A 26572-nucleotide genomic window follows, 5' to 3' on the forward strand; every position below is an offset into this window, starting at 1 on the left:
TGTCCTGCTTTGTCAGGCAGGACCTTTACCACTAACACCAACTGGGAAGCCCAATAGAAAGACAGGGCTGGTTTTATATCCGGACTCTGTCAATTATGCAAATTGGCTCATTAAAGTTGGATGAGTCATCCCAGTGCACCAGCCCTGAGCACCCTGTCTCATGCATTGGACCTGGACTGGAGATCTGTTTCACATATGATAATATACATGTTTCAATGCTATTCTCTCAGACTGGGATGACCCAGAGGGATGGGATGGGGAGGAAGGTGAGTGGGGGGTTCAGGATGGGGAACACATGTAAACCCATGGCTGATTCATGTCAATGTATGGCAAAAACCACTACAGTATTGTAAAGTAATTAGCCTCCAATTAAAATAAATAAATTAAAAAAAAATAAAGTTGGATGAGACCCCTCACTTCTCCAAACCTCAGGGTCCTCAAGTCAGGATCCTTAGAGTCGGACATGACTGTGTGGCTAACAGTAAGTTAGGAGATTCCTTAATGCGATCCACAGAAGGAGAATTAAATTAATGACTAAGGTGGGAAATGTCAGGCAGCTGCCACCTTCTGCTCCCCCAGAGACTGGTAAAGGAACACTTTATATCTCACCAGGAGACGAAGCACCGTGGAACCGTCCGTGGGATTTATGGCGGTCTGGGAAAGCTTCTGGGCTGTGAGGAAGTGTTTCCATTCAGAGCAGGCTTCATTCACAGGGAATATTGGGTCACACAGAAGCTCACTACCCCCTGCTGACCTTTTCAGACAGAGCTTGGCCGGACTGCACAGAAACAATGAATTCCAGAAGGCCAGGGCCCCTGTTAACCTGTGACCTCAGAATAGGAGGGCCTTGGACATCTGAGGTCTGAAAGGGAGAGGAAGGAGTTGTGAATTTTGTAGGTTCACTCTGGACACAAAATCCGGTGTGACGATCTGTGATGTAATTTGGCACATGCTGGAGTGACTATTTTAGTTCAAACCTCCCTCCCTGCTGTAACTCTAATTCCTTGAACTTCTCAAAACAGCATGTAATTTCCTTACTTTGCAAAGTCTTTGACCAAGACATTGAAGCTTTAAGTTATTGCCTTAGGTCCCAAAGTAAATTGGCCGCAGAGATAAAAATAGAAGCCAGGTTAACTCACAACCTCTTCATTAGCATTCTGAGCTTCAGGCAGCAAAGTAGTGTGTAAAAGTGAAAATATTTTATTTGAAAAATGTAGTCAGCACACTCCCTTGAATCCACTTAATTTTTGAATCTGTACTGGAGTGGGTTGCCATTTCCTTCTCCAGGGGCTCTTCCCAACCCGGGGATCGAATCCAAGTCTCCCACAATGCAGGCAAATGGTTTACCCAAAGAGCACCAGGGAAGCCCATCTGCCTCCTTAAAGACTCCTTAAATCCTTAAAGGAAGACATCAGTGGGTGTTTGCGTCAGAGAAGATCCAGTCTGTTATGGGTTAACACCATGTGGAAGAGATTCACAGCCAGGAGGATGACCATTTTTTATGGGGATGGAAAACACAACTTCCTGTTTCCCCTCAGAGTTCCTGGACTCTATGGGGTGATCTAGGAAACCCCGTGGAGACAGGATGGCGGAAGGGGCTGAGATTTCTGTCGGATGAAACACTGGTCCTTGTTTGTTATTACAGCTCTCAGCGTTTTCCTGAGGATGCAGCATACTCATCGTAGAAATCTGACCACATTCTAATATGTGGCTTCAAGTGAAGTCAACTCTTGGGGATCTTGTAGTTTTGTTTGAGGGCATATTAATTTGTCAGTTGCATACTCCTCCACCTCTCTCCCTTCACATTTCTGCTTTTTTCTTAGTTCAGAGGTGTAATTTTCTGTCTTCTATGAGGTCAGCCTCGACTGGAGTGGTCACAGAAAGACAAAAATGTTCCACCGGTGTGAAGTCTCTCCTGAATTTACCGTTGGCATAATCTGAGAGGGAGTCCTAGGTAGTGGTGCGCTGATAAATCACCTCTTCAGACTCAGAGCCCTGACTTGGAGCCAGTTTGCCAGTTTCCATGGTGTAGCCGTTTCCACCATGGCCAGATTCACAATACCAACATGATGTCATGGAACATGGGACTGAGGAATGTGTACGATCCGCTCCTGCAAGCGGGACAGGCTGGCTCCAGCACGCTGCTGGCTAGACCTCGGTAGGTTTGCGTAATTAGATGGAAGGTGCATGTGTTGGCATATGTAAGTCTGGCAGTGGTTTTTCCTCTGGGTTATCTGCCCAGAAGTGCTGTCACAGATCAGGTGAGTGTAAACTTGCCCATGTGCAGGTGCTTCTTTTAGTCACGCACATCTTTGCTCTTGGAACCCTCTTAATTTGAGTGTTCTTCCAGAGGCCATCCTCCACTCTCGATTCTTTTTGTTCTACACACTGCCTGGAGAGTGAAGCTGGTTTAATTGTTGTAACTCTTCGTTGTTGTTGTTCAGTCACTAAGTAGTGTCTGACTCTTTGCGACCCCACAGACTGCAGCATGGCAGGCTTCCCTGTCCTTTACCATCTCTCAGAGTTTCCCCAAACTCATGTCCATTGAGTCACTGATGGCATCCAACCATCTTGTCCTCTGTTGTCCCCTTCTCCTCTTGCCTCCATTTTTTTTCAGCATCAGGGTCTTTTCTAATGAGTAGACTCTTTACATCAAGTGGCCAAAGTATTGGAGCTTCAGCTTCAGCATCAGTCCTTCCAATGAATATTCAGGGTTGATTTCCTGTAGGATTGACTAATTTGATCTTGCAGTTCAAGGGACTCCCAGGAGTCTTCTCCAGTACCACAATTTGATAGCATCAATTCTTAGGCTCTCAACCTTCTTTATGGTCCAACTCTCACATCCATACATGGATGGATGGAAAAAGTACAGACCTTTGTTGGCAAAGTGATGTCTCTGCTTTTTAATACGCTGTCTGGGTTTTTCATAGCTTTCCTTCCAAGGAGCAAGCACCTTTTAATTTTGTGGCTGCAGTCATAGCTCTTACATATTTCTGTCTTAGACCTCCTTACCCAGCTCTTGGATTCTGACTGCCTGTTGGACTGTATACCACTGGAAAATCCCAACAATACTTCAGATTTTACATTTATTTTTTTTCTTTTTTGGCCACAGCACACGGCATGCAGGATCTTAGTTCCCCAACCAGGGATCGAACCTATACCCCCTGCAGTGGGAGCACAGTGTTAACCACTGGTCCACCAGGAAATTCCCAAGTTTTATATTTCTAAAGTGGAGTTCAGAAGACTGGCTTCCCCTTCTCAGTTTTCTTTCTTGTGGGTGGTATCCTTTTCTTTCCAGTCACTTTCAGATGTTGCCTCTACACGCAGTCCCTCTTGGTTCTTGCATGCTATTTGCCTGTCTCCCCACCGTTTTACTTGTGTTGCATTGTAATGGTTTCTCTGTGTCCATTTTCTCCATCATATTGAACATCCTGGGTGTTAGAACTGCCTGCTGTTTGCCTTTGTATCTCTGCTGTCTTGCACAGTGCCTGACATGTAGTACCATTTATTCAATATGTGGCTGAATAAGTAGATGAATAAATGAGAGATCTATTCTGTACCCTTTGTATGTATATGGCATAGAGTTGCCAGACTTAGGAACTAAAAAATAAAAAAGTACAGGATACTGGGTTAGTTTGGAAATTCAGATAAACAACAAATACTTTTTTCAGTATGTTGTTGCTGCTGTTCAGTTGCCAAGTTGTGTCTGACTCTCTGCATGAGTAGGTCCTAAATACTGCAGGTAACATTTATGTTCACAAATTATTCAATTATTTATTTTTTTTTTCTAAAATTAAAGTTTAGCTGGGCATTCTGGCAACCCTAACCTAGCCAAAAAAAAAAAAATGTCAGCTGACACCCAGAACAGAAGTTCACGCAACACAGAGCTCACCCTGGGCTCGCTGTCACCTGCCGTAGGGTTTTGTATGGACTCTGCCTTACATCTCTGATTGTCCTATGTGTAAATGGGTCACTTTACTCAGAGGCACTGGGCTGCTCCATAACGTGCTTTATGCCATTACATACACATAGTTTTCCTTTGCGTGGCAAGGACATTTAATCTCTGCATGTTTAGGCAATGTGGACAAACGATCCGAGTTTGTGAGTCATCTTACGATATTTCCTATGCTGTGGTGGTTTCTTATTGTTTCTGGGTAGTGGTTTCAGGGCATTTGAATAGGGGATATAAAACGGACCCTTGGTGTTCTGAGATGCATGTACAGAGAGGAACATGCTATTAAAGTTCTGTAAAACCTTGGCTCTGGGTTTTAGATTTTCTTAGGGAGTTATGACTGGAAGAGTTCTCACTATTTACATTACTGCTCGTGCCAGGATGCCCGAGAACTGATGTACTAAAGATTAAGCATGGCTTGGAGAAAGACTTAATACTGTCTCCAGTTTAATGAGGTTGTTTACTTAACACATTCCCTGTTAAAGTATCAGATGACTAAAAGATTATTTTGATTGAAGGGATTTCTTTTTTTAAATTAAAAACACCCAAGTTGTGAACAGTTTATGTTTTAGAAGGCAAAAGAGTATATTTTCAATGACTGGAAACACAGTTGAAATATGGCATGTTTCATCTCTCACATTCTTTCTCCTGGCCCCCTAATATCAGAATTGGTAATTATAGAAATTCCATGGCTAGGACAGTTGGGCAGGGTTTTAGATATTTACCCCATAGGAGTCAGGCATATTCTCTGAGGAAATGCTGAATTCTAATGGCAGACGGATTGGCCAGAAAACAATCATGAAACATTTTTGTGGCCTCAGTATCGTGATCTTGTCAGTAAAGCGATGGTCTCTGATTAAATCCAGATTGGGCTGTTTCCTGTCAGCGTGCTAACCCAGAGGGCAGGCTCAGCCCTCCATGTCTTGCTCTCTAAGTCTGAGTTATTAAACACTTGTCTGCCAAGACTTTCCTCACTGCCTCTCCCCACTATTCTTTTAAACTAGAATTTGAAGATGTTGAGTTATCACAAACAAAAACAGACCCTAAAGTCTCTTAAAAGGGTCATGTCGCTATTAAACATTTTAGCTTTTCCAGTCTGCCCATAGGTGTAAGGATATTTTTGTGTGTTTCACTTTTGTATAACTTTATTTCAATTCCAGTAACAAGCAGATAATTACAAAATTTTTGTTTCATAAAAATGTACTTTATTTGCTCTTGTGCGCATGCTCAGTTGTGTCTGACTCTTAGCAAACTCGTGGACTGTAGCCCGCCAGGCTCCTCTGTCCCTGGAGTCTTCCAGGCAAGATACTGGAGTAGGTTGCCGTTTCCTCCTCCAGGGGACCTTCCCGACCCAGAGATTGAACTTGTGTCCTCTGCTTTGGCAGGCATATTCTTTTACCACTGTGCCACTTGGGAAGCCTGTACTTAATTTGAATATAGGTAAATTAAAACTCATCTTCAAAAATCTGGCCTTCCCCTTGCTAGCGAAGAGATATTAGTGTACTTAGTAAACATTCAGAAAATAATATTAAGCAAGTGCTCTGACGCTGACATGTATTGTTATTTTTTGTGAGAACGACTTTAGGCATCAGAGTAATTCTTGTACTTCATTTTATGCTATTGCCGTTGATGCTCATTTGTTGCAATTAGAGAATAACTCTTAAAATCTAAATATTCAAAATATTCTGTTAGCTATTCCGTTAGCTCAGTCGTGGTTCTTCCTAATGTACAGATGCAAACACTGAGGAACAGAAACCATTAAAGGCATTTATGGCGATCAGGCCTGTGTGTTGAGATTTTCTTCAGAGAAGGAGGAGCAAAGGGAAGCGACTGGGTTAATGAGTAACATGAATCCATTTCCAAGCGAGAGCATTGGCTTCCTGCCAAATCTGCTTTCTGGCAGGAAAAGGGACCCACTTCATCAGGGTCTTTGACAAGCATTTTTCTCTGTGTTTGAATTTTTGGCCACATCACTGCTTAGGGAAAAATTAGTTCTCTTAAACAGTTACTACTTTTAATAGGAAAAGATTTAGCTTTAAAGTGGAGTTTGCATTGTAAAATAGGTGTCATCAAATTACAAAATTTATTGATAAGGGAACCCTGACATTGTCTGTCACAAGGTAAGGAAGCTTGATTTAGAATTAGAGCTTGAATATCCGTAGAAACTGAAAAGCCATTCCTTTTAATGTTGTTATTGTTAACATTTGCCCTTGAAGTATATTTTTTAACTTCTGCTTTTTAAGTGATAATTATCTTGATCAGATCTTTTGAGGTGACAAAGTAAAAAAACACAAAATATTCCTAAATTTTAGTGGTATTAAGAAAGAGATCAAAGGAATATAGATGTTTGAAGGTAAAAGTTAATTTTATAATATCTTGGTTTTTTTTTTAAGTGGAAAGTGGCAAATGTGAATTAAGTTTCAACTGCATCACAGTGACTTAATAAGCTAACATTTTCCAAAATACGTTAATCCTAATGTTCTGCAGGGTGCTCTGAGACCAAAGGGGAGTCCACTAGGAAATGTCAGATACCATATCCTTCTTTGGAGTTTCATAGCATGTTAGCACATTAAATACTGTGTGTAAGAAATTCTATGGAAAAGAAATATATTCAGCTTTGTTTAACTCCATAGTTCCCAAATTTGAATGCAGGATGTTTTGTTTTGAAACTAGTATTTTACAGCACACATTTAGGCCAACACTGTACCAAATAATTAAAAATGTAATTAGACATTGAAACCATATATCTTCTTCATTGATTGTTTCTAGTTAAAGTTAACTGAAGCTCTTGGAAGACAGATGGATATTATCAGGCCTGTTCTCAAATTGCTCATAGAGTGATAATGAATAATTATAAGGCCATGATCTGAGTCCATTTGGTAGTTTTGCCTGAATCAGAGCCCTTTCCTTTGTAAACTAAAAGTATCTTTCGAAAAATAAAGAAATCAAGGCACCCCCCGCATATGCTGGAGTCTTATGATTAATTCCTGCTGGCAGTTAGCCATGATGACATTAAGCTGTTCTAAGCCCTTTCTAAAAGTGATGGCCTTTACTTTGGTTTTGCGGAAAGCAATTCTTGCCTGCTAATTTCCTTCCAGTGGTTTAACTTTTGACAGGACAGGTGAAGAAATAGCAAACATGTGACTTTGTAAGCACAATGTCATCATTTAGAGATTTCAGTTCTCTCTTTTTTGCTCCCCTTTAATTGTCACGTGTCTGGTTATTTCAACTTAAGAAAATCTGATAGAAACAATTCACACTTAAAATTGAGAAACATTGGGTGGCGATTGTCTGCGTCACTTAGAATGCTTCTATGCTTTGGAACAAATTTCTTTCTATAGGTCATCTTCCCCTGTGCCTATGAAGGGCGGGTTGAACTCTGAAAATTGCATCATTATATAATTTGTTCAGCACAGATTTATTGTGGACTATAAGGCACACTCGGATTTTTCTTCAGTTTATTTCTCTTCCCCTATACTCAGTTTTAAAGCTTTACAGATTTTATCACCAATCAGTTTTTATGTATTATGGTTTATGTCTTCAGGGGGCAATTATACCTACCAATACTATTCACAGTCACTTCATTCGCATGTGGTAGCTACTTTTCACAGGGAAATATTTTTTCTTTGTTGTTGTTGTTCAGTCACCAACTGGGGTCCAACTTTTTGAGACCCCATGGACTGCTGCATGCCAGGCTTCCCTGTCCCTCACCATCTCCCAGAGTTTGCCCAAGTTCGTGTCCATTGAATCGGTGGTGCCATCCAACCGTCTCATCCTCTGTCACCCTCTTCTCTCTTGACCTCAATCTTTCCCAGAATCAGGGTATTTTCTAGTGAGTCAGCTGTTCGCATCAAGTGGCCAAAATGTTGGAGCTTCAGCGTCAGTCCTTCCAATGAGCATTCAGGGTTGATTTCCTTTAGGATTGACTGGTTTGATCTCCTTGCTGTCCAAGGGACTCTCAGGAGTCTTCTCCAGTACCACAGTTCAAAAGCATTGATTCTTCAGCTCTCTGTCTTCTTTGTGGTCCGGCTCTCATATCCTTACACGACCACCGTACTGTACATTGCTGGTCTCCAAAAGGCAGGGGTCATGCAGCGGCCTACCGTTTCTATTACTCATCCAAGATTAGCTGAGGCCTGCTTGGTAAAACTGCTGCTTAGCCAACTTTGTTGATTAATGATGATATTGAATGCGTTTCGCCCTCCATGGACCAAAGAACATCACATGGTCAGATTTCCCTAGATGTCTGTGGAGAACATACTCCTCCCATGGCTGATTTTTTTTTTTTTTCCTCCAAACTATCAACATAATGTCATCTGGCTCACACAAATCTAAAAGTTTAATAAGCAGCTCTCCAGAGTCAGTAGGATCAGTGCCAGCACCCCATTGTAGGCGCTGTCTTTGAGAATGAGTTTGAAAGCTTAACTGTGGAACAGTGTAAAGGGAATGATTGATAACATTTGCTCAACTCGATCCTGGAGTCATAGAAAACATTCTTGACAGAATATGCCAGCAGCGTAGTTCTTGATAGGGAAGTGAGCAGAAGCAAATGATGAAGTAATCCCTCTGCTAGTGGGATCACAAGCAGGGGCCACCCCGGTACCCCGACCACCAACCCACGCTGCTGCACTCACTCAGGTGAGAGGAGTGAAGTCGGCCTTCCCTGACTGGTAGGGAAGTTAAATAAGAGCAGGGGAAAGCATGACGGGCCACGCTTCATCCAGTTCAGTGTTTTCACTCTTACTTTAGGGAGTCGTTTCTCCTGATCATAATCTTGAGTTTATCGTACAGGTCGAAGGGGACCAGCTGCCTCCGGGACACACAGTCAGTCAGTATGAGACGTGTAAGATCAGGACCATAAAAGCTGGCACCTTAGAGAAGCTCGTGGAGAACCTGCTGACGGCTTTTGGGGACAATGACTTTACATATATCAGCATCTTCCTGTCAACATACAGAGGCTTTGCCTCCACTAAAGAAGTGCTGGAGCTGCTGCTGGACAGGTAAGAATCTGAAGCGGTGGTGCGAGGTGACAGAAATGTCAGGCTGTTTGCAGAGTGAAGGCATGAAGTTCTTTTGCTTTTGAAAAAATTTTAATTGGAGGATAATTACTTGATGGCCTCTGCCATACATCAGCATGAATCGACCATAGGCATATGTGTGCCCCCTCTCCTGAACCCCCTCCCACCACGCTCCCCACCCCATCCCTCCAGGCTGTCACAGAGCACTGGCTTTGAGTGCCTGCATCATACATCAGCTTCCCACTGGCTGTCTGTTTTACATATGGTAATATATATGTTTCAGTGCTGTTCTCTTAAATGATCCCACCCTCTCCTTCTCCCATTGTGTCCAAAAGTCCTCCCCAATTAAGTAGATAGCAGACATGAATATTTTAAAAATAGAAGTAATTCATGTATATAGTGAAAAGTTCAAACAATAAAGAAAATTCTGAAAAAAAAAGTAAAAAATAAAATGTAAAACTTTCTGTTTACCTAAGTCCCTTTCCCAGGCCCATTCTTCCTAGGTAATAACTGTAAACTATTCCTTTTGTATTATTCTCAAGCTTTTCTGGGTGTATATACATGTATGTTTATATATTTGTATTTATATATGATATTTATAAATATTTATAGTATGAATAGAACCACAGTACACAGTGTATTCTGCAGCTTTCTTTTTTTACTTATCTATATCTTGGAGATTTTTTTTTTACTCAGTAAAGTCTAACATTTATAAAGAGTTTTGAACAGTGGCTGGGATATTGAAAGCTCAAGAAATAAGTTATTGTTATTAAAGTCAGCACATGTAGGTAGATACTGTATTCTTTTTAGTGACTTTACGGTATTTATTGGATAGAATGTTCTGTGTGTGTGCAAGTATTAACACTTGTCTGAGAATTCTATAGGATAATTTCACAGAAGAGTGACTGATGGGTCAAAATATATAAGCATTAAAAAATATATATATTTATCTTTATTTCTTTGGTTGCACTGGGTCTTAGTAGGCTTCCCTGGTGGTCAGATGGTAGAGAATCTGCCTGTAATGCAGGAGACTCAGGTTTGATCCCTGGGTTGGGAAGATCCCCTGGAGAAAGGAATGGCAACCTACTCCAGTATTCTTGCCTAGGAAATCCCATAGACAGAGGAGCCTTAGTAAGGCACTCCAGATCTTTAATCTTCATTGCACCATGCAAGATCTTTTTTAGTTGTAGCATGTGAGATCTAGTTCCCTGACAGGGATTGAATCCAGGCCCCAAGCTTTGGCAGCCTGGAGTCTTAGCCACTGGACCACCAGGGAAGTCCCCAAAATATATAAGCACTTTGAAATGTGAATGATGTTGCTAGATTGCCCTTCAGAAAGTTGTGCCACCCACTCTCCTGTCCACAGAGAAGGAGGGTCCCTTTGCTTTCCCTGTAGTCTGGCCAGCTGTGAGTAGCATTTTCATCTCCATCATTGAAACCATCTCTACTGTCATCTGTCTGTTGAAAAGGAGCTCATTGTTTTTATATTTATGTTTCTTAACATTTATGAGTGAGGTTTAGCATGTCTTGAAATACTTATTGGTCATTTGTGGGTTTTTTTGTGAACTCGTATTTTCATATCTTTTATTTTGGATTATTGTTACCTAATTATTGATCATATAATTATAACTCTTTGTCTAATAACAAAGTTAGGTTTCTTAAAATGTGTGCGTGTATATATATATATATATATATATATGTGTGTGTGTGTGTGTGTGTGTGTGTGTGTGTGTATATATATTCTTTTTTTGTCCGAGCTGCACAGCATGTGAGATCTTAGTTCCCCAACCAGGGATCATACCCATGCCTCTGCACTGGAAGCTTAGAGTCTTAACCACTGGACCACTAGGGAGGCCCCCACATTTTTTGCTTATATTTGTTGGAAATACATTTTTTCTAATTTGTTGTTTATAAATATTCTTTTTTATGAACACATTAAAAATTCTTTTTATGCAGTCATTTATCAGTCTTAAGGCCTTTAATAATCTAATTCTGTTATGATGTGAATAAGGTATTGATAACAGTTTTTCTCAAGATATTTTCTTCCTAGATACACCTAGAGTGAAATCACTCGGATCAATGGATGTTCTTATGTTTACATTCAGGAAACATCCACAGAATGTCTTAACTGGATCAGTGCATTAATAAAGCCTAGACAGCTTTGGACTTCGACGTCAGTGGGAAGTTCTGTAGGTTTTTTTTTACAGAGCAGTAATTAAAATATTAAGCATGGTGTATAAACCTGTGGGGTTAGTGAGTCATTTCTTTCATAGTCTCATAGTTGTTAGCCTCACACCTATAAATAGAACCTGAAGAATTATATGCATTTTCTTTCCTCTGTTCTGTATTTATAAAGAGGATGCAGTGTGCTAACTGTTGGCAGGCAGTATGAGGAAATAGGTCAACACATCAGAAACTCCTACAAGTTTTCTTTGGAACTGGTAACCTCCTCTGCTTATGGGGTAACTCCACTGATAATAGACCGCAGATGTCTATCGTCTGTGAAGGGGCGTGCACATGAATTCCAGCTGCTCATCATAAATAGTGGACAAACACACAGGAACTAGAGTGTTTAGTCTATGACTCATGTACATCCAGCTTTTATGTGATGATTTTTAAAAATCTTCTGTTTGTTTTCCTATTATAGTGGGTAGACATTTTTGGATTGTTAAAATATTATGACAGTTGTTAAATAACAGAATCAACATGACTTGAAATTATATTTAATTCAAACTATCATTTAAGGTATAACTGAATAAAGAGTTAAGATCTATCTTGAACCATTTAGGTGGGCCAAGGCTTGACTTTGAATTTAATCTCATAGTCAGATCCTTTGATTCTGACATGAGTGGAATCAACACATACTGAAATGTTTTTAAAATACCCCGTGCTCTGCAAGACACCATATGGACGAAGCAGAAATAGGAGACTTGGTAAGTTCTCACCCTTGTGATGAATTTACTGTGAAGCTGCTGGTGTTTAACCTCCAGGGCCCCTCACTGGGAGTACCCTCTACATAATTGATATTCACAATTTTATATTCTTTTTCTTAGAGAAAGCCCCTCAAATGACATAAGGTAGCCCTGCAAAACATGGATCCACCTTGACAACTTAATATTTTACCGCAAAAGATAATTACACTTAGAAAACAAGTAGACAACTGCTTAAGATGGTATAAAAATGAAACTCTAACACTTTCTACAGAAGTTCAGAGAAACATATCCTACTTATTTTGCTTCCTCCGCAGACTTTGGATTTGTCCATATATATACAAACTTCACGAATATTTCTTCCTCACTCTATTTCCTACTCACTCATATCCTATGGCCAAATGTCAATCTCTGATTTTAACCAAAATGCAGATTCTGTGAAACATTGGGATCTTAAATTGGTTGTTGGGGATTTTAACGTCTGTAATTTGGAGGTAAGCAACTAAGTTGCATAAATTTACCTTTTCTGAAGATAAGCTGGATAAACTGTTTTCTTATTAGTAAATTGTGGTCAACTTGTTTATGGGTCTCTGGTGGTCTGCTTTGTTTTTTCTAAAAATGATTTCTCTTGGATTCTTAATAGCAGATTACTTATCCTTTGTGAAATTAACACTGAGAAGTTATTATAGGATGTGCTAATCCTAACCAGTCCAGAACGGATTGAAGGCAGATGCTGCGGTATTTATTTCCCTCCAGAGAAAAGCATATTTGAAACCAAACTTTGATTTTTCTTAAGACTTCCAATCATGTGGCTTTTATCATTTGGAACTGTTTGCTTTCTGTGATTTAAAAATATTTGTGATAGTTTCTCTGTTTCATTCTACTAATATGAGCCTTTGTAATTGACCAGTGGAAAGTGGTTTGCAGTCGTATATGGCTAATTCCCTGTGTGTGCCTTATCGCTTCCTTAGGGGTGATCAGCAGTTAACAAGAAATTCTGTTTTCTGTACTTCTCACTGTGGCTAAGAGTTAATTCTAAGGCTCATTGGCTTTCTTTTAACCTAAGAAAGTTTTTGAGTGTGATTTAGCTTTTGTGTTTGGGCTCTGTGGCGCAGATGGTAAAGATTCTTCTTTGAGTGCAGGAGACATGGGTTCAGTTCCTGGATTGGGAAGATCCCCTGGAGGAGGGCATGGCAACCCACTCTAGTACTCTTGCCTGGAGAATCCCATGGACAGAGGAGCCTAGTGGACAGAGCCCGTGGGCTCACAAAGAGTCGCACACGACTGAGCGACTAATGTGTTTACTTCCACTTCAACTTTAAACATACATTTCACTTAAAAATATGTTCTCTTCCCACTGTACCATTTAAAAAAGTAAGTTAAATACTACTGAAAACACCCCACCTCAAATTTAGGGAGAAACCTACTTCAGCTAGTGATCCTCACTGAGAACCATGAAATGTCTATACAGACATTCTGGATTTTTCTTCAAACAGCTGTCACACTTGCTACTTTTAGGTTCTTTCTTGGTCATTCTTTCTTTCTCTGATATCAGAAATGAGCAGACTGCTAAGGACCAGAGAAATGGGGTGAATTAGATCTCCAGAAACTTTTGCTAAGCCACTAATGGCACTTAGGTCACAGTGAGAAAGGATTGAGTAATAATCTGAATTGCCTCTTCATTTTGAGTGAATTCTCCCAGTGGGGGACTTCTGGAGGATAAAGGTTGAATGGCTTCAACCTTTGAATGGCCATCCCATAAACACTATGCTTTTAAGACCAATCTGACTTGGGTTTGCTGGCTTAGGTCACTAGAGAGGAGACTAATTCAGTGGGTCTTTGAACTTATTTCTTCTTCCCATGTTTGATTGCCATGCATTTTCAGACTATCTTATTTAGTTCATTGATTGTTACCTGCATGTATATAATGAGAAAATTGAGGCTCAGAAACTTTCAGTCAGTAAGAAGCAGAGCTGGAATAAAAACCTATCTCTTTCCGACTTGGAAGCGCTTTCCAAGCATACCAGATCACCTTATATGTCATTTGAAAATGTTAATGTCATTTCTAAAGAAAGGGATGATTTGGCTATCTAGCTCTTATCCTTTTCTCTATTATCTCAGTTGATTTTCCTTAGAAATTGCATTTCCTGAGGGATACTTCCTTCACACAGTTGTGAGCAGCTCAGTTGAACATCCATGCTCCTTTTCATTCATCCACTGAAATGAGGTTTATCAGTTTTAATATCTACCGTGTACTGTGCAAGGAGCTGTGCATATAATGGTAGACAACCAGTCATGACTCCTGTCTTCTTCATGCTTAATGGCTGAGAGTAACTTAAATAAGCATACACATAAATGTGTATAATTAAATTAAAATCGATACTGTCCTTGGGAGGTAAGAGCTAGGTTCTATGACAGAGACAGTAAGAGAGGATGGAATGGGAGAGGAGGGTGTTATCAAAACAAAACTTGATGTTGGCCAGTGATATTATGTCGTTAGATAGGTCATGGGCTGTCAGAGTCCCTACTGATAGGGACCATGTATCTGGAGTATTTCTGTTTGATGTACTCAGCGAAACCCCCTGACCTGAATCTACTACTTCCCAAAGATAACTCTTCTTGGAGGGTAGGGGTATAGCAAGTGCAGCAGCTCGGGAGGACTTATGCAAATATGTCACTACTATGGGGATAGTAATCTTAAATCCATACTTTATGACACATGGAGTAGTCACACCTTCCTCTGTAAAAGCTGATGCACCGACAACCAGCAAGAATGGAGCTGTGCAACCAAAGAAACCAGTTCCTCCACAGCAGAGAGAAAGCGATCAAGTATAAGACTTGAAAACATTGCATTTATTTCCGTAGATTTCATCAGAAGTGCCACCACATAGGTTTCCCTTTCATTTCTTTTCATGCTTAGATGGTACCATTTACATGTGGAATCTAAAATGAACCTGTATGCAAAACAGAAACATACTCATGGACGTAGAGATCAGACTGTGGTTGCCCCAGGGGAGGAAGAGGGATCACAACTGGGAGTTTGGGGTTGGTATATGCGAATGATTACATTTAGAATGGATAGACAGCAAGGTCCCACCGTATAGCACAGGGAACTATATCCGGTCTCCTGGGCTTAACCATAAAGTGGAAAAGAATATTTTAAAAAATGTGTATATGTGTAAACCTGAGTCACTTTGCTATGCAGCAGAGACTGGCACAATGTTGTAAATCAACTATACTTTAGTTAAAAAAAATAGACTATTTTCAGAGAAGGTTTAGGTTCACAGCAGAATTAAGTGGGAAGTACAGAGACTTCCCGTATATCTTTTGCACCCATGCATGCCCCTACTATCAACATTCTCCACTAGAAGAGTACACTTATTACAACCACTGACATATTGTGTGTGCTTATTTGCTCAGTCGTGTCCAACTCTTTGCAACACCACGGACTATAGCCCGCCAGGCTCCTTTGTGCATGGGGATTCTCCAGGCAAGAATACAGGAGTGGGTTGCCATGCCCTCCTCCAAGGGATCTTCCCAACCCAGGGATCAAACCCAGGTCTTCCATACTGCAGGTGGATTCTTTGCCATCTGAGCCGCCAGAGAAGCCCCACTGACACATTATTATCCCCCAAAGTCCATAGTTTACGTTAGAATTCAGTCTTGGTGTTGTACATTTTATGGATTTGGACAAATGTATAATGATACGTATCCATCATCATGGTATCACACAGAATAGTTTTGCTGCCTTAAAGAATCCTCTGTGGTCTGTCTGTTCATTGTTCCCTCCCCCAATCCCTGTCAGTCACTGATCTTTTTACTGTCTCTGTATGTATGTGTATGTGCTCAGTCGTGGCCAAGTCTTTGCGACCCCACGGACGGTCCCTGCAACCCCAGGCTCTTCTGTCCATGGAAATTTCCAGGCAAGAATACTGGAGCGAGTTGCCATTTCCTTCTCCAGGGGCTCTTCCTGACCCGGGGGTCAAACCTGCATCTCTTATATATGCTGCATTGGCAGGCACAATCTTTAGCAGCAGTGCCAACTGTGGTCTTTGCCCTTCTCAGAATGTCGTATTGTTGGAGTCACACAGTGTGTGGCCTTTTCAGATTTGCTTCTTTCACTTAGTAACGCACAATTAAGGGTCCTTTATGTTTTTTCATAGCTTGATAGCTCATTTCTTTTTAGTGCTGAACAACATTCCACTATCTGATTGGACCTATAGTTTAATTACCCACTCCGTGATGCTGGGAAAGATTGAAGGCAGGAAGAGAAGGGAGCAACAGAGAACGACATGATTGGATGGCATCGTCGACCCAATGGACCTGAATTTGAGCAAACTCTGGGAGATAGTGAAGGACAGGGAAGTCTAGCGTGCTGCAGTCCACGGGGTCGCAAAGAGTTGGACATGACTGAGTGACTGAACAACAGCAACCCTTACTGAAGAACATCTTGGCTGCATCTGAGTTGTGGCAATTCTGCGTAAAGGTGCTATAAACACCCATGTGCAGGTTTTTGTGTAGACGTAAGTTTTCAGCTCCTTTAGGTAAATACCAGGGAGCAAGAATTTTGCATCATATGGGAAAGGTATACTTAGCTTTGTAAGAAGCCATTAAACTGTTTTCCAGAGTTTCTGCACCATTTTGTGTTCTCATGAGCAGTGAACGAGAATTCCTGTTGCTCCACATCCTTGAGAGCATTCAGGTTGTCAGTATTTTGGATTTTGGCCATTCTAATAGGTATGTAATGGTATCTCACTGCAGTTTTACTTTGTAGTTCCCTACTGGCAAATGACAGTGAACATTTTTTCATATTTGGACTTGTCATCTGTGTATCTTCGTTGGTAAGGTGTCTTTTCAGGTCTTTTGCCCATTTTTAAAATTCTGTTTGCTTTCTTATTGTTGAATTTTAAGAGTTCTTTGTGTATTTTGAATAACAATACTTTATCAGATGGGGCTTTTGCAAATATTTTCTTTTAAGTCTGTGGTTTGTCTTCTCATTCTCTTGATACCATCTTTTGCAGAGCAGAGGTTTTTAATTTTAATGAAGTCTAGTTTATCAAATTTTTTTCATGATTTGTGACTTTGGTCTTATATCTGAAAGATCATTATCATACCCCAGGTCATCTAGGTTTTCTCATATGTTTTTTTTCTAGAAGTTTAATAGTTTTATGTTTTACATTTAGGTCTATGATCTATTTCGAGTTAATTTTTTGACATGTGTAAGGTGTTTGTCTAGATTCGTTGTTTTGCACATCAGTGTCTGGTTGTTCCATCACCCATCATTTTCTGAAAAGACTACATTTCCTCCATTGTATCGCCTTAGCTCCTTTGTCAAAGACCAATTGACTGTATTTGTGCAGGTGTATTTCTGAACTTTGTCTTCAGTTGATCTATTTGTCTATGTTTTCATTTATACCCCACTGTCTTGATTACTGTAGCATTATAGCAAGTCTTGAAGTCAGATAGCATCTGCCCTCTGACTTTGTTCTTCTTCAGAATTGAGTTGGCTATTCTGTAGTTCTTTTCCATGTCCATATAAACTTTAGAATCAGTGTGTCAAAATCCACAAAATAACTTGCTGGGAGTTTGATTGTCATTGCACTGAACCTACAGATGGGGTTGGGAAGAACCGTCTTGACAATATTGAGTCTTCCTATGAACATGGAATCTCTCTCCCATTATATAGTAGTTCTTTGATATCTTTCATCAGAGTTTCATAGTTTTCCTTATATAGACCATGTATATATATTTTGAATTTATACCTAAATATTTTAATTTTGTGGGAGTACTGATGTAAAAAGAGTATGTTTTTAATTTCAAATTTCACTCGTTTATTACTGGCATATAGAAAAGTGATTGATTTAAAAAAATTTCATTTATGAGATTGCTGGATCTTTGTTGCTGTGCTCGGTCGGGCTCTCTCTGGTTGTGGTGAGCAGGGGCTTCTCTTCGTTGCGGTGCATGGGCTTCTCACTGTGGTGGCTTCTCTTGTTGCGGCACACAGGCGCTAGGCACACGGGCTGAGCCACGGCCTGGCACTGAGTTGTTAATAATGTATTAATTCGTCATAAACCTAAGGAAACTCCTGACTTGTAAACAGATTCTGTGGTTGTCAGGGTGCTGCCTACTCCTTGCTCCCAGTCCTAACCTGTTTCTTTGGGCAAACTTCCAACCTTCCTTGTAGCCGTGGCGGCTGTAGCGTGCTAACAAGACAGATCTGCAGCTGATGGTTTAGAACTGTTACCAACCACAGGTGGAAGGAGGAGGCACTGAGGAGCCACCGGGCCCTCTGGGGGCAGCGAACGGGCCAGAGAAGAGAAATGGGTGGCCAGGCCTTGGAATGGAAAAACCCCAAGAAACCTGATGGCAAGGGCGCGACGGCCATCAGACTTGAGAAACGACTTGATGTGTGAATGAAAATCAAGTTCTAGCAAGAGACACCTTTTCGTTTTCTTCCCCTGGCTGAATAGGGATTATAAAGTCTTTGATTTTTTTTTTTTCTTGGTCTCCCATTCAGACAATTGTGGGTCAGGGCTGGAGGTGAAGATGTTATTGTCAAGGAGAATTTTTGCAGTGTTTCATAACTGTCAAGTGGAACAGAAATACGAAGTTCTTTGCGCTGTTAATGATGCCTTAAGTCTCAGGGACTAACATGAAGATACGGTGGTGAATTGAAGGACGGTGGAGGGCCCTTCACAGCAAAGACCCAGAGGGGAGGACTGAGGCTCTTTCTGGGTCTTCTGGCTTTTTCTAATCACGGGGAAAGTTTACCTCAAGAACGGGACCTCGTGTGTGAACGCACGCTGCCTGGTTCCCTGTCCAGCGCCACTGGCCTCTTCCAAGAACAAGGAGTTTTTACCTTGTTGCCTCTGACCTTTGTCTTCTTGAATAACTGGCTTCACGATGGTAACAAGACCCTTCCAAGGTAGGCTTGGTGGCCGTGACCCAGTAGTCAGGCCACGCTTGAGTGGAGAGGTGTCCACCGTGGAGGATATTATTCAGGGTGATTAGAAACATCCCCCCCAGCTGCTCTGTGGTGCAGAGTCCACAGCCTTCACCGAGGCCTCACTTGGTGTTCCTGATATCTGCAGGCTATTTCTCCGTGTCATTATCCTGACTCAAGGTCAGCTTCTGAACATTTTCCTCATACCTGACCTGTGTTCTTATGGGTCAGTTAAAGAAAAAAATGCCTCAGATGTTCCCAGGCTGGGCTTGATGAGAAAAGCAAAGGCCCCCAGAGGTCCCTGAATCAGTGGCTTCCTGTGCGGTCTCCCCTGCCCTGACTTCCTCCTCTCTGCTCTCTCATCGTCCCTAGTAAGTGGCTTCTGCCCTCTCTTGCCCTCCCCTCCCACTCTTTTATTCGTGATAGTCGAGGGCATGATTTAATTCACTTAGCCAGTGTTTAGTGAGTGTCCCCCAAGCGCAGGCTGACCTCCAGGCTCAGGGCAGGTACCAGTAAGTGATATGAAAGGTGAAATCAAATCCCTGACCGTGGCCGGCTTGGCCCTCGGGGTCTGCCCCCGCCTCCTCCACGCTCACCTCCTTCTCTGTTTCTGTTTCATCTCTTTGCTCCCGTCTCACTGGCCTTCTGGATGGTTCTCAAGCACTTTGTCCTGCCACTGCCCCAGGGCATTTGCGTAGCCTCTCTCCTCCTCTTGGAAGGCTCCGTTCCTGGAGATCTCGGTGGCCTGCTCCCTGACCCTTGAAAGATTTTAGGTCATTGTCATGTTCGCATGGGGCCTGCCCTGGACTCTAGGAAGCTGCCACCTCAGGCTCTCCAGTCATGTCTGAGCGCCTTTAGCTGCTTTTTTTTCCCCCCTCCGTTGCACTTTTCACCATCTGACTATTCTATATTCACTAATCACTAGTTTATTGTTTATCTCCCCCTCCCCCACCATGAAAACAGGGGCTGGGGTTAGTTCACTGCTGTATCCTCAATGCCCAGAATAGTACCCAAACATAAGCTTTAATAAATAATGAGGACTAAATGAGTGGAAAAAAAAGAATGATTAAGTGAAAAATCCAAGAATTTATCACTCGGTGGAGGGACACATAAAATAAATAAAATAACTGTGGTTTGTGTGATAGGGTGGTGGCTCAGAGGCTGGGCTCTGGAGACTGACTATCAAGGTTCATGTCCTTGCTTTACTGATTAGCTGTATCTTCGAGGGCAAATGGCTTAAGCTCTCTGGGCCTTATTTTCTCATTCATTAAATAGGAAGAAGAAGAATTCTATCATATAGGATTATGTGCTTAGTCGCTCAGTTGAGTCCGACTCTTTGTGACCCCATGGACTCTAGCCTGCCAGGCTCCTCTGTCCATGGAGATTCTCCAAGCCAGAACACTGGAGTGAGTTGCCATGCCCTCCTCCAGGGAATCTTCCCAACCCAGGGATTGAACCCAGGTCTCCCGCATTGCAGGTGGATTCTTTACTGTCTGAGCCACCAGGGAAGCCCCATATAGGATAAGCGTGAGATAATCCATCCATCCAAATGAAACAATCCATGTAATGTGCTTAGCACAGTGCCTGGCCTATAGTGAGCTCTCAGGAATTATTAACTGCTATAATCAAGGGATCACTTGCCATAATCAAGTGGAGCCTGAAATGTTCTTCAGGATTATCCCCATCCTGGTCTGATGTTGCTGAGACTCTTCTGTTAGGGAGTAGAGGTTAGAAAGCCGCCCCCCATCCCCCCACCAGAAGGGCTGTCCCGGGGTTAACTTTATTTTAAGATTTCTCTGAACTACAGGTGTCCCTGGTCCTCCTTTCAAACACATATTAAACATTTTTTTTCTGCCCAGATAGGCTCCAAACAATACATCCATTCCCCTTGAAAATAACTGTTTCCTGTTTAAATATTAGCAACCAGTTAAGCATGAGTTTTTTTTCTTTTCTTTTTCTAGTCATTTCTAGGTAACAGTAAATAATTTATACTTTTGAAGACATTCACAATTCTTTCTTTTGCCTTGTGACTATAGAGAAAACCATGTCAGAAGTTATCCTGATAATTTGTATTTTAATTTAAGTGTTTTGAATTACCATTTAAAGAAGGGCAGTTTCTCAATGGTAAGCCTTCTTAAGAAGTTGGACTTTGATCTTAAATCCTAGGGAGGTTTTGCAGAAATTGGAGGTGACATTGTTGACAGGTTTGTCTGTAGCTACTCATTAATTAAACACACACACACATACACACTCTTTATTTACTCCCCTGGAGTAAATGAATTGAACTTGACTTTGGTTTTTGATGGGAAGCTATGAGAGGGTCCAGGAAACATCAAAGAAACACTCTTAATCTCATAAAACTAACTCTTAACTCTCAAATGACCTAGCTTGAACATTAAAAAGATCTTATTTCCAATGCTGGTCTAGTTTCTTTTCTGTAAGATTTAATTCTCCTTAATGATAAGAAAAGTGCAGCGGCAAATAATTATCCCCTCCCCAGTCCGTTAAATTCCAGTGGGTTGTAGGCTTTTAAATTTATCTTGCTTCTAAAGGTCTCCTCTGTAAATGGTATATATACATTATTTTGCATTTTATACTGTTTATGCCTTCAAGATATCAACTTTAAGATCTTATTTACTTCCTTTGCATTTTAATTTTAGATTTTTTTGTAATGATCCCAGCTATCGTAAAGCTTTTGCCTGGAAAATCCCATGGATGGAGGAGCCTGGTAGGCTGCAGTCCATGGGGTCGCTAAGAGTTGGACACGACTGAGCGACTTCACTTTCACTTTTCACTTTCATGCATTGGAGAAGGAAATGGCAGCCCACTCCAGTGTTCTTGCCTGGAGAATCCCAGGGACAGGGGAACCTGGTGGGCTGCCGCCTGTGGGGTCGCACAGAGTCGGACACGACTGAAGCGATTTAGCAGCAGCAGCAGATTGTTAGAAATGAAGGCACAGACAGGTTAAGACATGGATATAAGTAAAAAGTCACATGATGCCTTTATAGAGACAAATTTGAACCTAGTTGGTTGTTAGGAAGTTCATTTTCATGTCTGCTTAGGGAACCTTGCTAGAAATAGTCATCAACATTCCTATTGGTGCTATGCACTGTTTTAAGCTCTAAAGAGCCAGAAGTCCTGCTCTTATGGGGTTTCTGTTCTAATGGACAGTTAACGTAACAACTATATTAATTGTACAGTATGCTGGAAGGTATTAAAGGCTGTGGGAGAGAATGAAGCAGTGGTGTTAGTGTTTCATTTTCATAGGATGGTCAGGGAAGGCCTCACTGGTAAAGTGACGTTGGAGTAAAGGCCTGCAGGAGCCCAGGGAGTGCGCCATTGGAGTGGGCCTGGGAAGCACTTGACAGCACGTGCGGAGATTCTGAGGCAGGAGGATGCTTGATGTGGGGAAGAGCCAGTGAGGTCAAAGGAGACTGAGTGAGTGCAGGAAATGTGGTCAGAGATACCACATTATCTGTGGCAGGTCACTTAGGGCCTTGAGAGACAGGTAAGACATGGACCTTTTCTCAGTGGGGAAGAGTGGAAGCCGGGGGAGGCTTTTGAGCCGAGCAGTGGCATGGACAGCATCACTTGGCAGAAGCCAGGAGAGGAGTTAAGTGGTTGTTGCATTGATCTCAGCCAAAGATGGCGACAGTGTGAGCCAGAGTGGAAGTGATGAGAAGTGCTAGGATTCAGGGTATGTTATAAAGGCAGAACTGAGAGTGTTTCTGGTGGGTTGGGCAGAGAAGAGTTAGGTAGGGATGCTGCAGCCTTTGAGCCCAAATACCTGGACCATGTGTGCCAACACGCGCGAGGCTTGTTACTGATGCTTCTTACTGTCTGGTCTCCGAGTTTTTACCAGCCAATCATGCTGGTCCCAATTATGAGCCTCTAGATTCTCTGCTGGCGAGGAAGAGTATCTGAGGGTCTTCTGAGCAGATGGTACCAGGTTCGCTAAAGAAAGAGAGCTTCACTCACTCACCATTGTCAGTTGCTTAGTCCATGACACTATCTGATGTACCTGTGGCACCATCTGGGAACAGAACTGTGATGGGTGTTCATGTTATCCCAACCATCCTTTCAGTTCTGGGTCTGCAAACCGTAGAGAAAGAGCAGCTGAGTATGAGACGCTTAAGTAAAGACATGGGATGGGAAGGTCAGGGGATTTTTAATATAAACATCATCTCTGGAAAGGATATCAAGAACTAGAGAATGTGTGTCTTTCCCTTGTAAAGTCTTTTCTCCCCTTTTATTTCTGTCTCTCAGAGATTCTAGTTGGTGCATTGTTTCCAGGATAACCAGAAAGAGAATTAACAAAGGAACACAGAATGTGACGAAAACAAAATCCCACATTTAGTCACTGAGGGCTGGCAGGCAAGAGTTGATGGGTCACTCTGGTCAGAGGGGTGGCGTGGCACGGTGGCCCCCCATTTCCCTGCACTCGTCTCGTATTTCCTGCTTAAATAAACCACAGAGTCTGTTGTGAGGGAACATGAGGACAGGGTTCACTATGATGGTGGCCAAAGAGAGAGAGCCAAGAAATCCCACTCTGTTTATTTACTAGGAACCTTCCCCAGCCCTGCCTTGCTCACGGGGGGCCTGCATTAGTCTTAATCTGCCTGGTTCTTATCTCAGGGAAAGCAAAGGGTAGCCCTGGAAGCCTCTAAATAGCAGGTGTAGAATGAAGAGGAACAGGGAGGGCGGAGGCCAGTGGAAAATATCTTTGGGAGGCCAAGAAGTCCATAAGGCTGATGAGCTCGAGAAAGGAGCAGGTGGAAGGGAGGCAGGGGGAGGCTAAAGCCTAAGGGCGTACACTGGAACCTCCCGGGATAGGGCAGTGGGGAGACCAGATGGACTGGCATTCGGTCAAACCAGATGGCGGGCTTTTATGTTTTAAAGGACTTGTAAATCCTCAGAACAAGGAACCATAAGGGTCCTGGGGCCCTTAATCCCATTAGTAGAAGACAAAAATGTGCTCTTTAAAAATGTAAACCCTGCCAGTTTTAGAATTTCTGTTACCAAAACTTTGGGACAGATTGCCAGCTTGTGAAACTACAAGGAATCTCTGAATGCTCCACTGATGGGAAGAGAAACTGCAGAAATAGTCTAGGTGTTCTAAGTGAATAACATAGGCTACTCCTTAAGAATTTGAAGTGAATTTACTAAATGTATATTCTGAGCCAAATGAAACATGGTATTTCTATATGAAATAGACTTGCATTACCTATGGAGTTGGAAGGACACCTAACAGTGTGACTAGGACTGATCAATTATTGAGCAAGTTTTGAGTCTGTAATGAGAGAGATTTTATTTTATTTTTTTTTAATGAGAGGGATTTTAAAGTTTAAGCACCGGTTGCTTTGTGCCCCTATGTCCCCCTCCCCCAGTGGCTGGGGAAGCCTAGACCAGCCTCACTGTATACACTGCTGCTCTCATGGTTGTTGAGACATGAGGATTCTGTTCTGCAGTCCTTGTCTCTATCTCAGCCTAACCTGAGGGTTCAGAATCATTCCCGTAATGCTTCTTCAATAGAACTTATCCTCAAGGAGACCAGACTCATAAGCAGAGCATGGAGTGATCAGCTTGTGCTCACATGTGGTGCAGGCATGAAGGCTGAGCAAGCAAAGCCACATGTTCCTTCAGTGGATACACAGAGGGGCAGAGGTTAGGGGTTGATGCTCCAGAACTCAGGAGGAATCTCCGATCTGTGCCTCATGTAATGACTGATTCTCCTGCTAAGGGGAAAAGCCCAAGTTCATCTAAAATAGTCAAAGAAATGTTGAGTAGTTGAGAATGTTTGAGAAAGTTGTAAGTAGTGTGATTCATCATTAAATCACTTTTCTGTAGGAGTAAAATAATGTGTGTGTATATATGCATGCAGATACAAATTCTGCACATATATATATGGAAAAGGTATATATACACATATATACACATTAAATAAATATAAAAAATACAGTATCATTTTTGGATGCTATTTCACAAGTGTTACTTTCCTTAAATACTCCTGAAAAGTGTAACTGTTACCTTGTAATTGAGATGGAATAGAATTGCTTTCCAGCACTACCAGCTGTGTGTTTTGTTTACATATTTGTGTGTTTGTTTTTATCTGTAAAGGTATGGGAACCTGACAAGCCCAAACTGTGAAGAAGATGGAGGTCAAAGTTCATCAGAGTCCAAGACCGTGATCAGGAAGTGAGTGTGCCTCTCCTCTGCATTACAAGCTCTCTGTCAGGACTTATTATCTTAAAAGACTATAATTTAGTAGAGTTTTAAAATTCTTTTGGAATGTTGTCATGCTTTTTTTCCATAATGCATAAAGTCATAGAATTATTTTTTGACCATCTAAAATGATATTCATTTATTCATCCAGTAAAAATGTATTGATCACCCACTGTTTGCCAGGCCCTGTGCTAAGGGATGCAGCTATAACAAAATAAGTAAGTCCCAGCTCTTACGAAGGTTATGTTTTAGTAGAGAGAGAGAGAATCCACACAGAAATGAATGAAGTAGGGCAAGAGGGCTAGATTCCAATGGAGTTTGAGTCACATAGGGTGTCAGAAAAGGGCTTTCTTGTCTGATCCAGACACGTTGGAGCAGAAACCTGAATATGGTGCAGACAGGGCCTTGTCTGGAAAGGGAGACTATGGAAGAGGCCCTGTGGCGGGAACAGTGTTCAAGAAAAAGTAGAGAGGTGGATGAGGCTGCCGCCACATGAAGGAAGTGGCAAGTGCTGGGGCAGGACATCCGGAGGGTCGCGGGGCCCCTTGTCACATGTGGACTTGAGGGCCTGGGGAAGCATGTTGAATTTTATTCTAAGGAATATAAGAAAGACTTATAAGGTTTTAGAAGCATAGTGCTGTGGCCTGCCTTATATTTAAAAGACCTACTCTGGCTCTGTGTGGAAAATAGACCATGACACTGGGGACGGGGCAAGAGTGGCAGGGAGGAGCCTGGGTAGGACCCTTTCATGGGCTCAGGCAGCACGGGCTTGAGTAATAACAGCAGTCGTCCTTGTCGTGGGAGTAACAACGGATAGTAGTAACCGCCTCTGCAGAGCCCTCAAAGGTGTTGCTGACAGGATGTACAGATGCAGAGGGTGCGGCATGTGAGACAGAGGAGGCACGGACACCTCCACGGGTTGTGTGTGAGGCCTGATAGACCAGCGCCCTGGCTTCATGAGACAAGAAAGTCTGGCGGGAAGAGCTGGCTTGGAGGGGAGCTTGTGTCAATAATTTCATCTTAGATGTGTTGATTTTGAGGTAATTGGGTGAGTCTAATTTCCAGGGAGAAGTCTGGACTGGTAGACATTTGGGCATCCTTAGTTTATACATGGCGTTTCAAGCTATGGGGCCGGATATGACCTCGTGGAGATGAAGGGTAGATAGAGAGGGGAAAAGTCCAAAGACTGAGCCTTGGTTCCTTCCAGTTAGGAAAGTGGAGGGTCCAGCAGAGGAGACTGGAAAGGAACAGGCATGGGCATGGAGAAGAAAGAAGCTGTGTTCCAGAAGATAAGTACAAAAGGGGTTTCAGAGGGAGAGTGACCAACTGTGTCTAATGCTGCCCAGACATCAAGTCAGAGGGGTCTGGGAAGCGACTCCTGCTTCTGCCCCACTTTGGTCTTTGGCACCCTTGATAAGCGCCGTTTTGGTGAATGGAGATGTGGGTCAAGACAGGATAGAAGGGGAGGAAGTGGGGAGGGAAGGTCTACTAACTCCTCTTGGGAGTT

At 42.1% G+C, this 26572-nt stretch overlaps 1 protein-coding gene across 5 annotated transcripts in view; it reads left to right on the plus strand.

Annotated features, from left to right (window-relative positions):
- RGL1 (ral guanine nucleotide dissociation stimulator like 1) overlaps positions 1-26572 on the plus strand; it is a 277865-nt gene that overhangs the window by 182557 nt on the left and 68736 nt on the right. For 3 of the 5 annotated variants that reach the window (XM_070768555.1, XM_070768554.1, XM_019976549.2), the window contains 2 exons: positions 8744-8952; positions 24961-25038. In XM_070768555.1, the coding sequence (XP_070624656.1) occupies positions 8744-8952; positions 24961-25038 (287 nt within the window). The remainder of the gene's footprint in view (positions 1-8743; positions 8953-24960; positions 25039-26572) is intronic. The other 2 variants (XM_070768557.1, XM_070768556.1) reach the window with 1 other exon arrangement.

Source organism: Bos indicus, chromosome 16 (assembly GCF_029378745.1).
Source record: "Bos indicus isolate NIAB-ARS_2022 breed Sahiwal x Tharparkar chromosome 16, NIAB-ARS_B.indTharparkar_mat_pri_1.0, whole genome shotgun sequence".
Classification (NCBI taxonomy): domain Eukaryota; kingdom Metazoa; phylum Chordata; class Mammalia; order Artiodactyla; family Bovidae; genus Bos; species Bos indicus.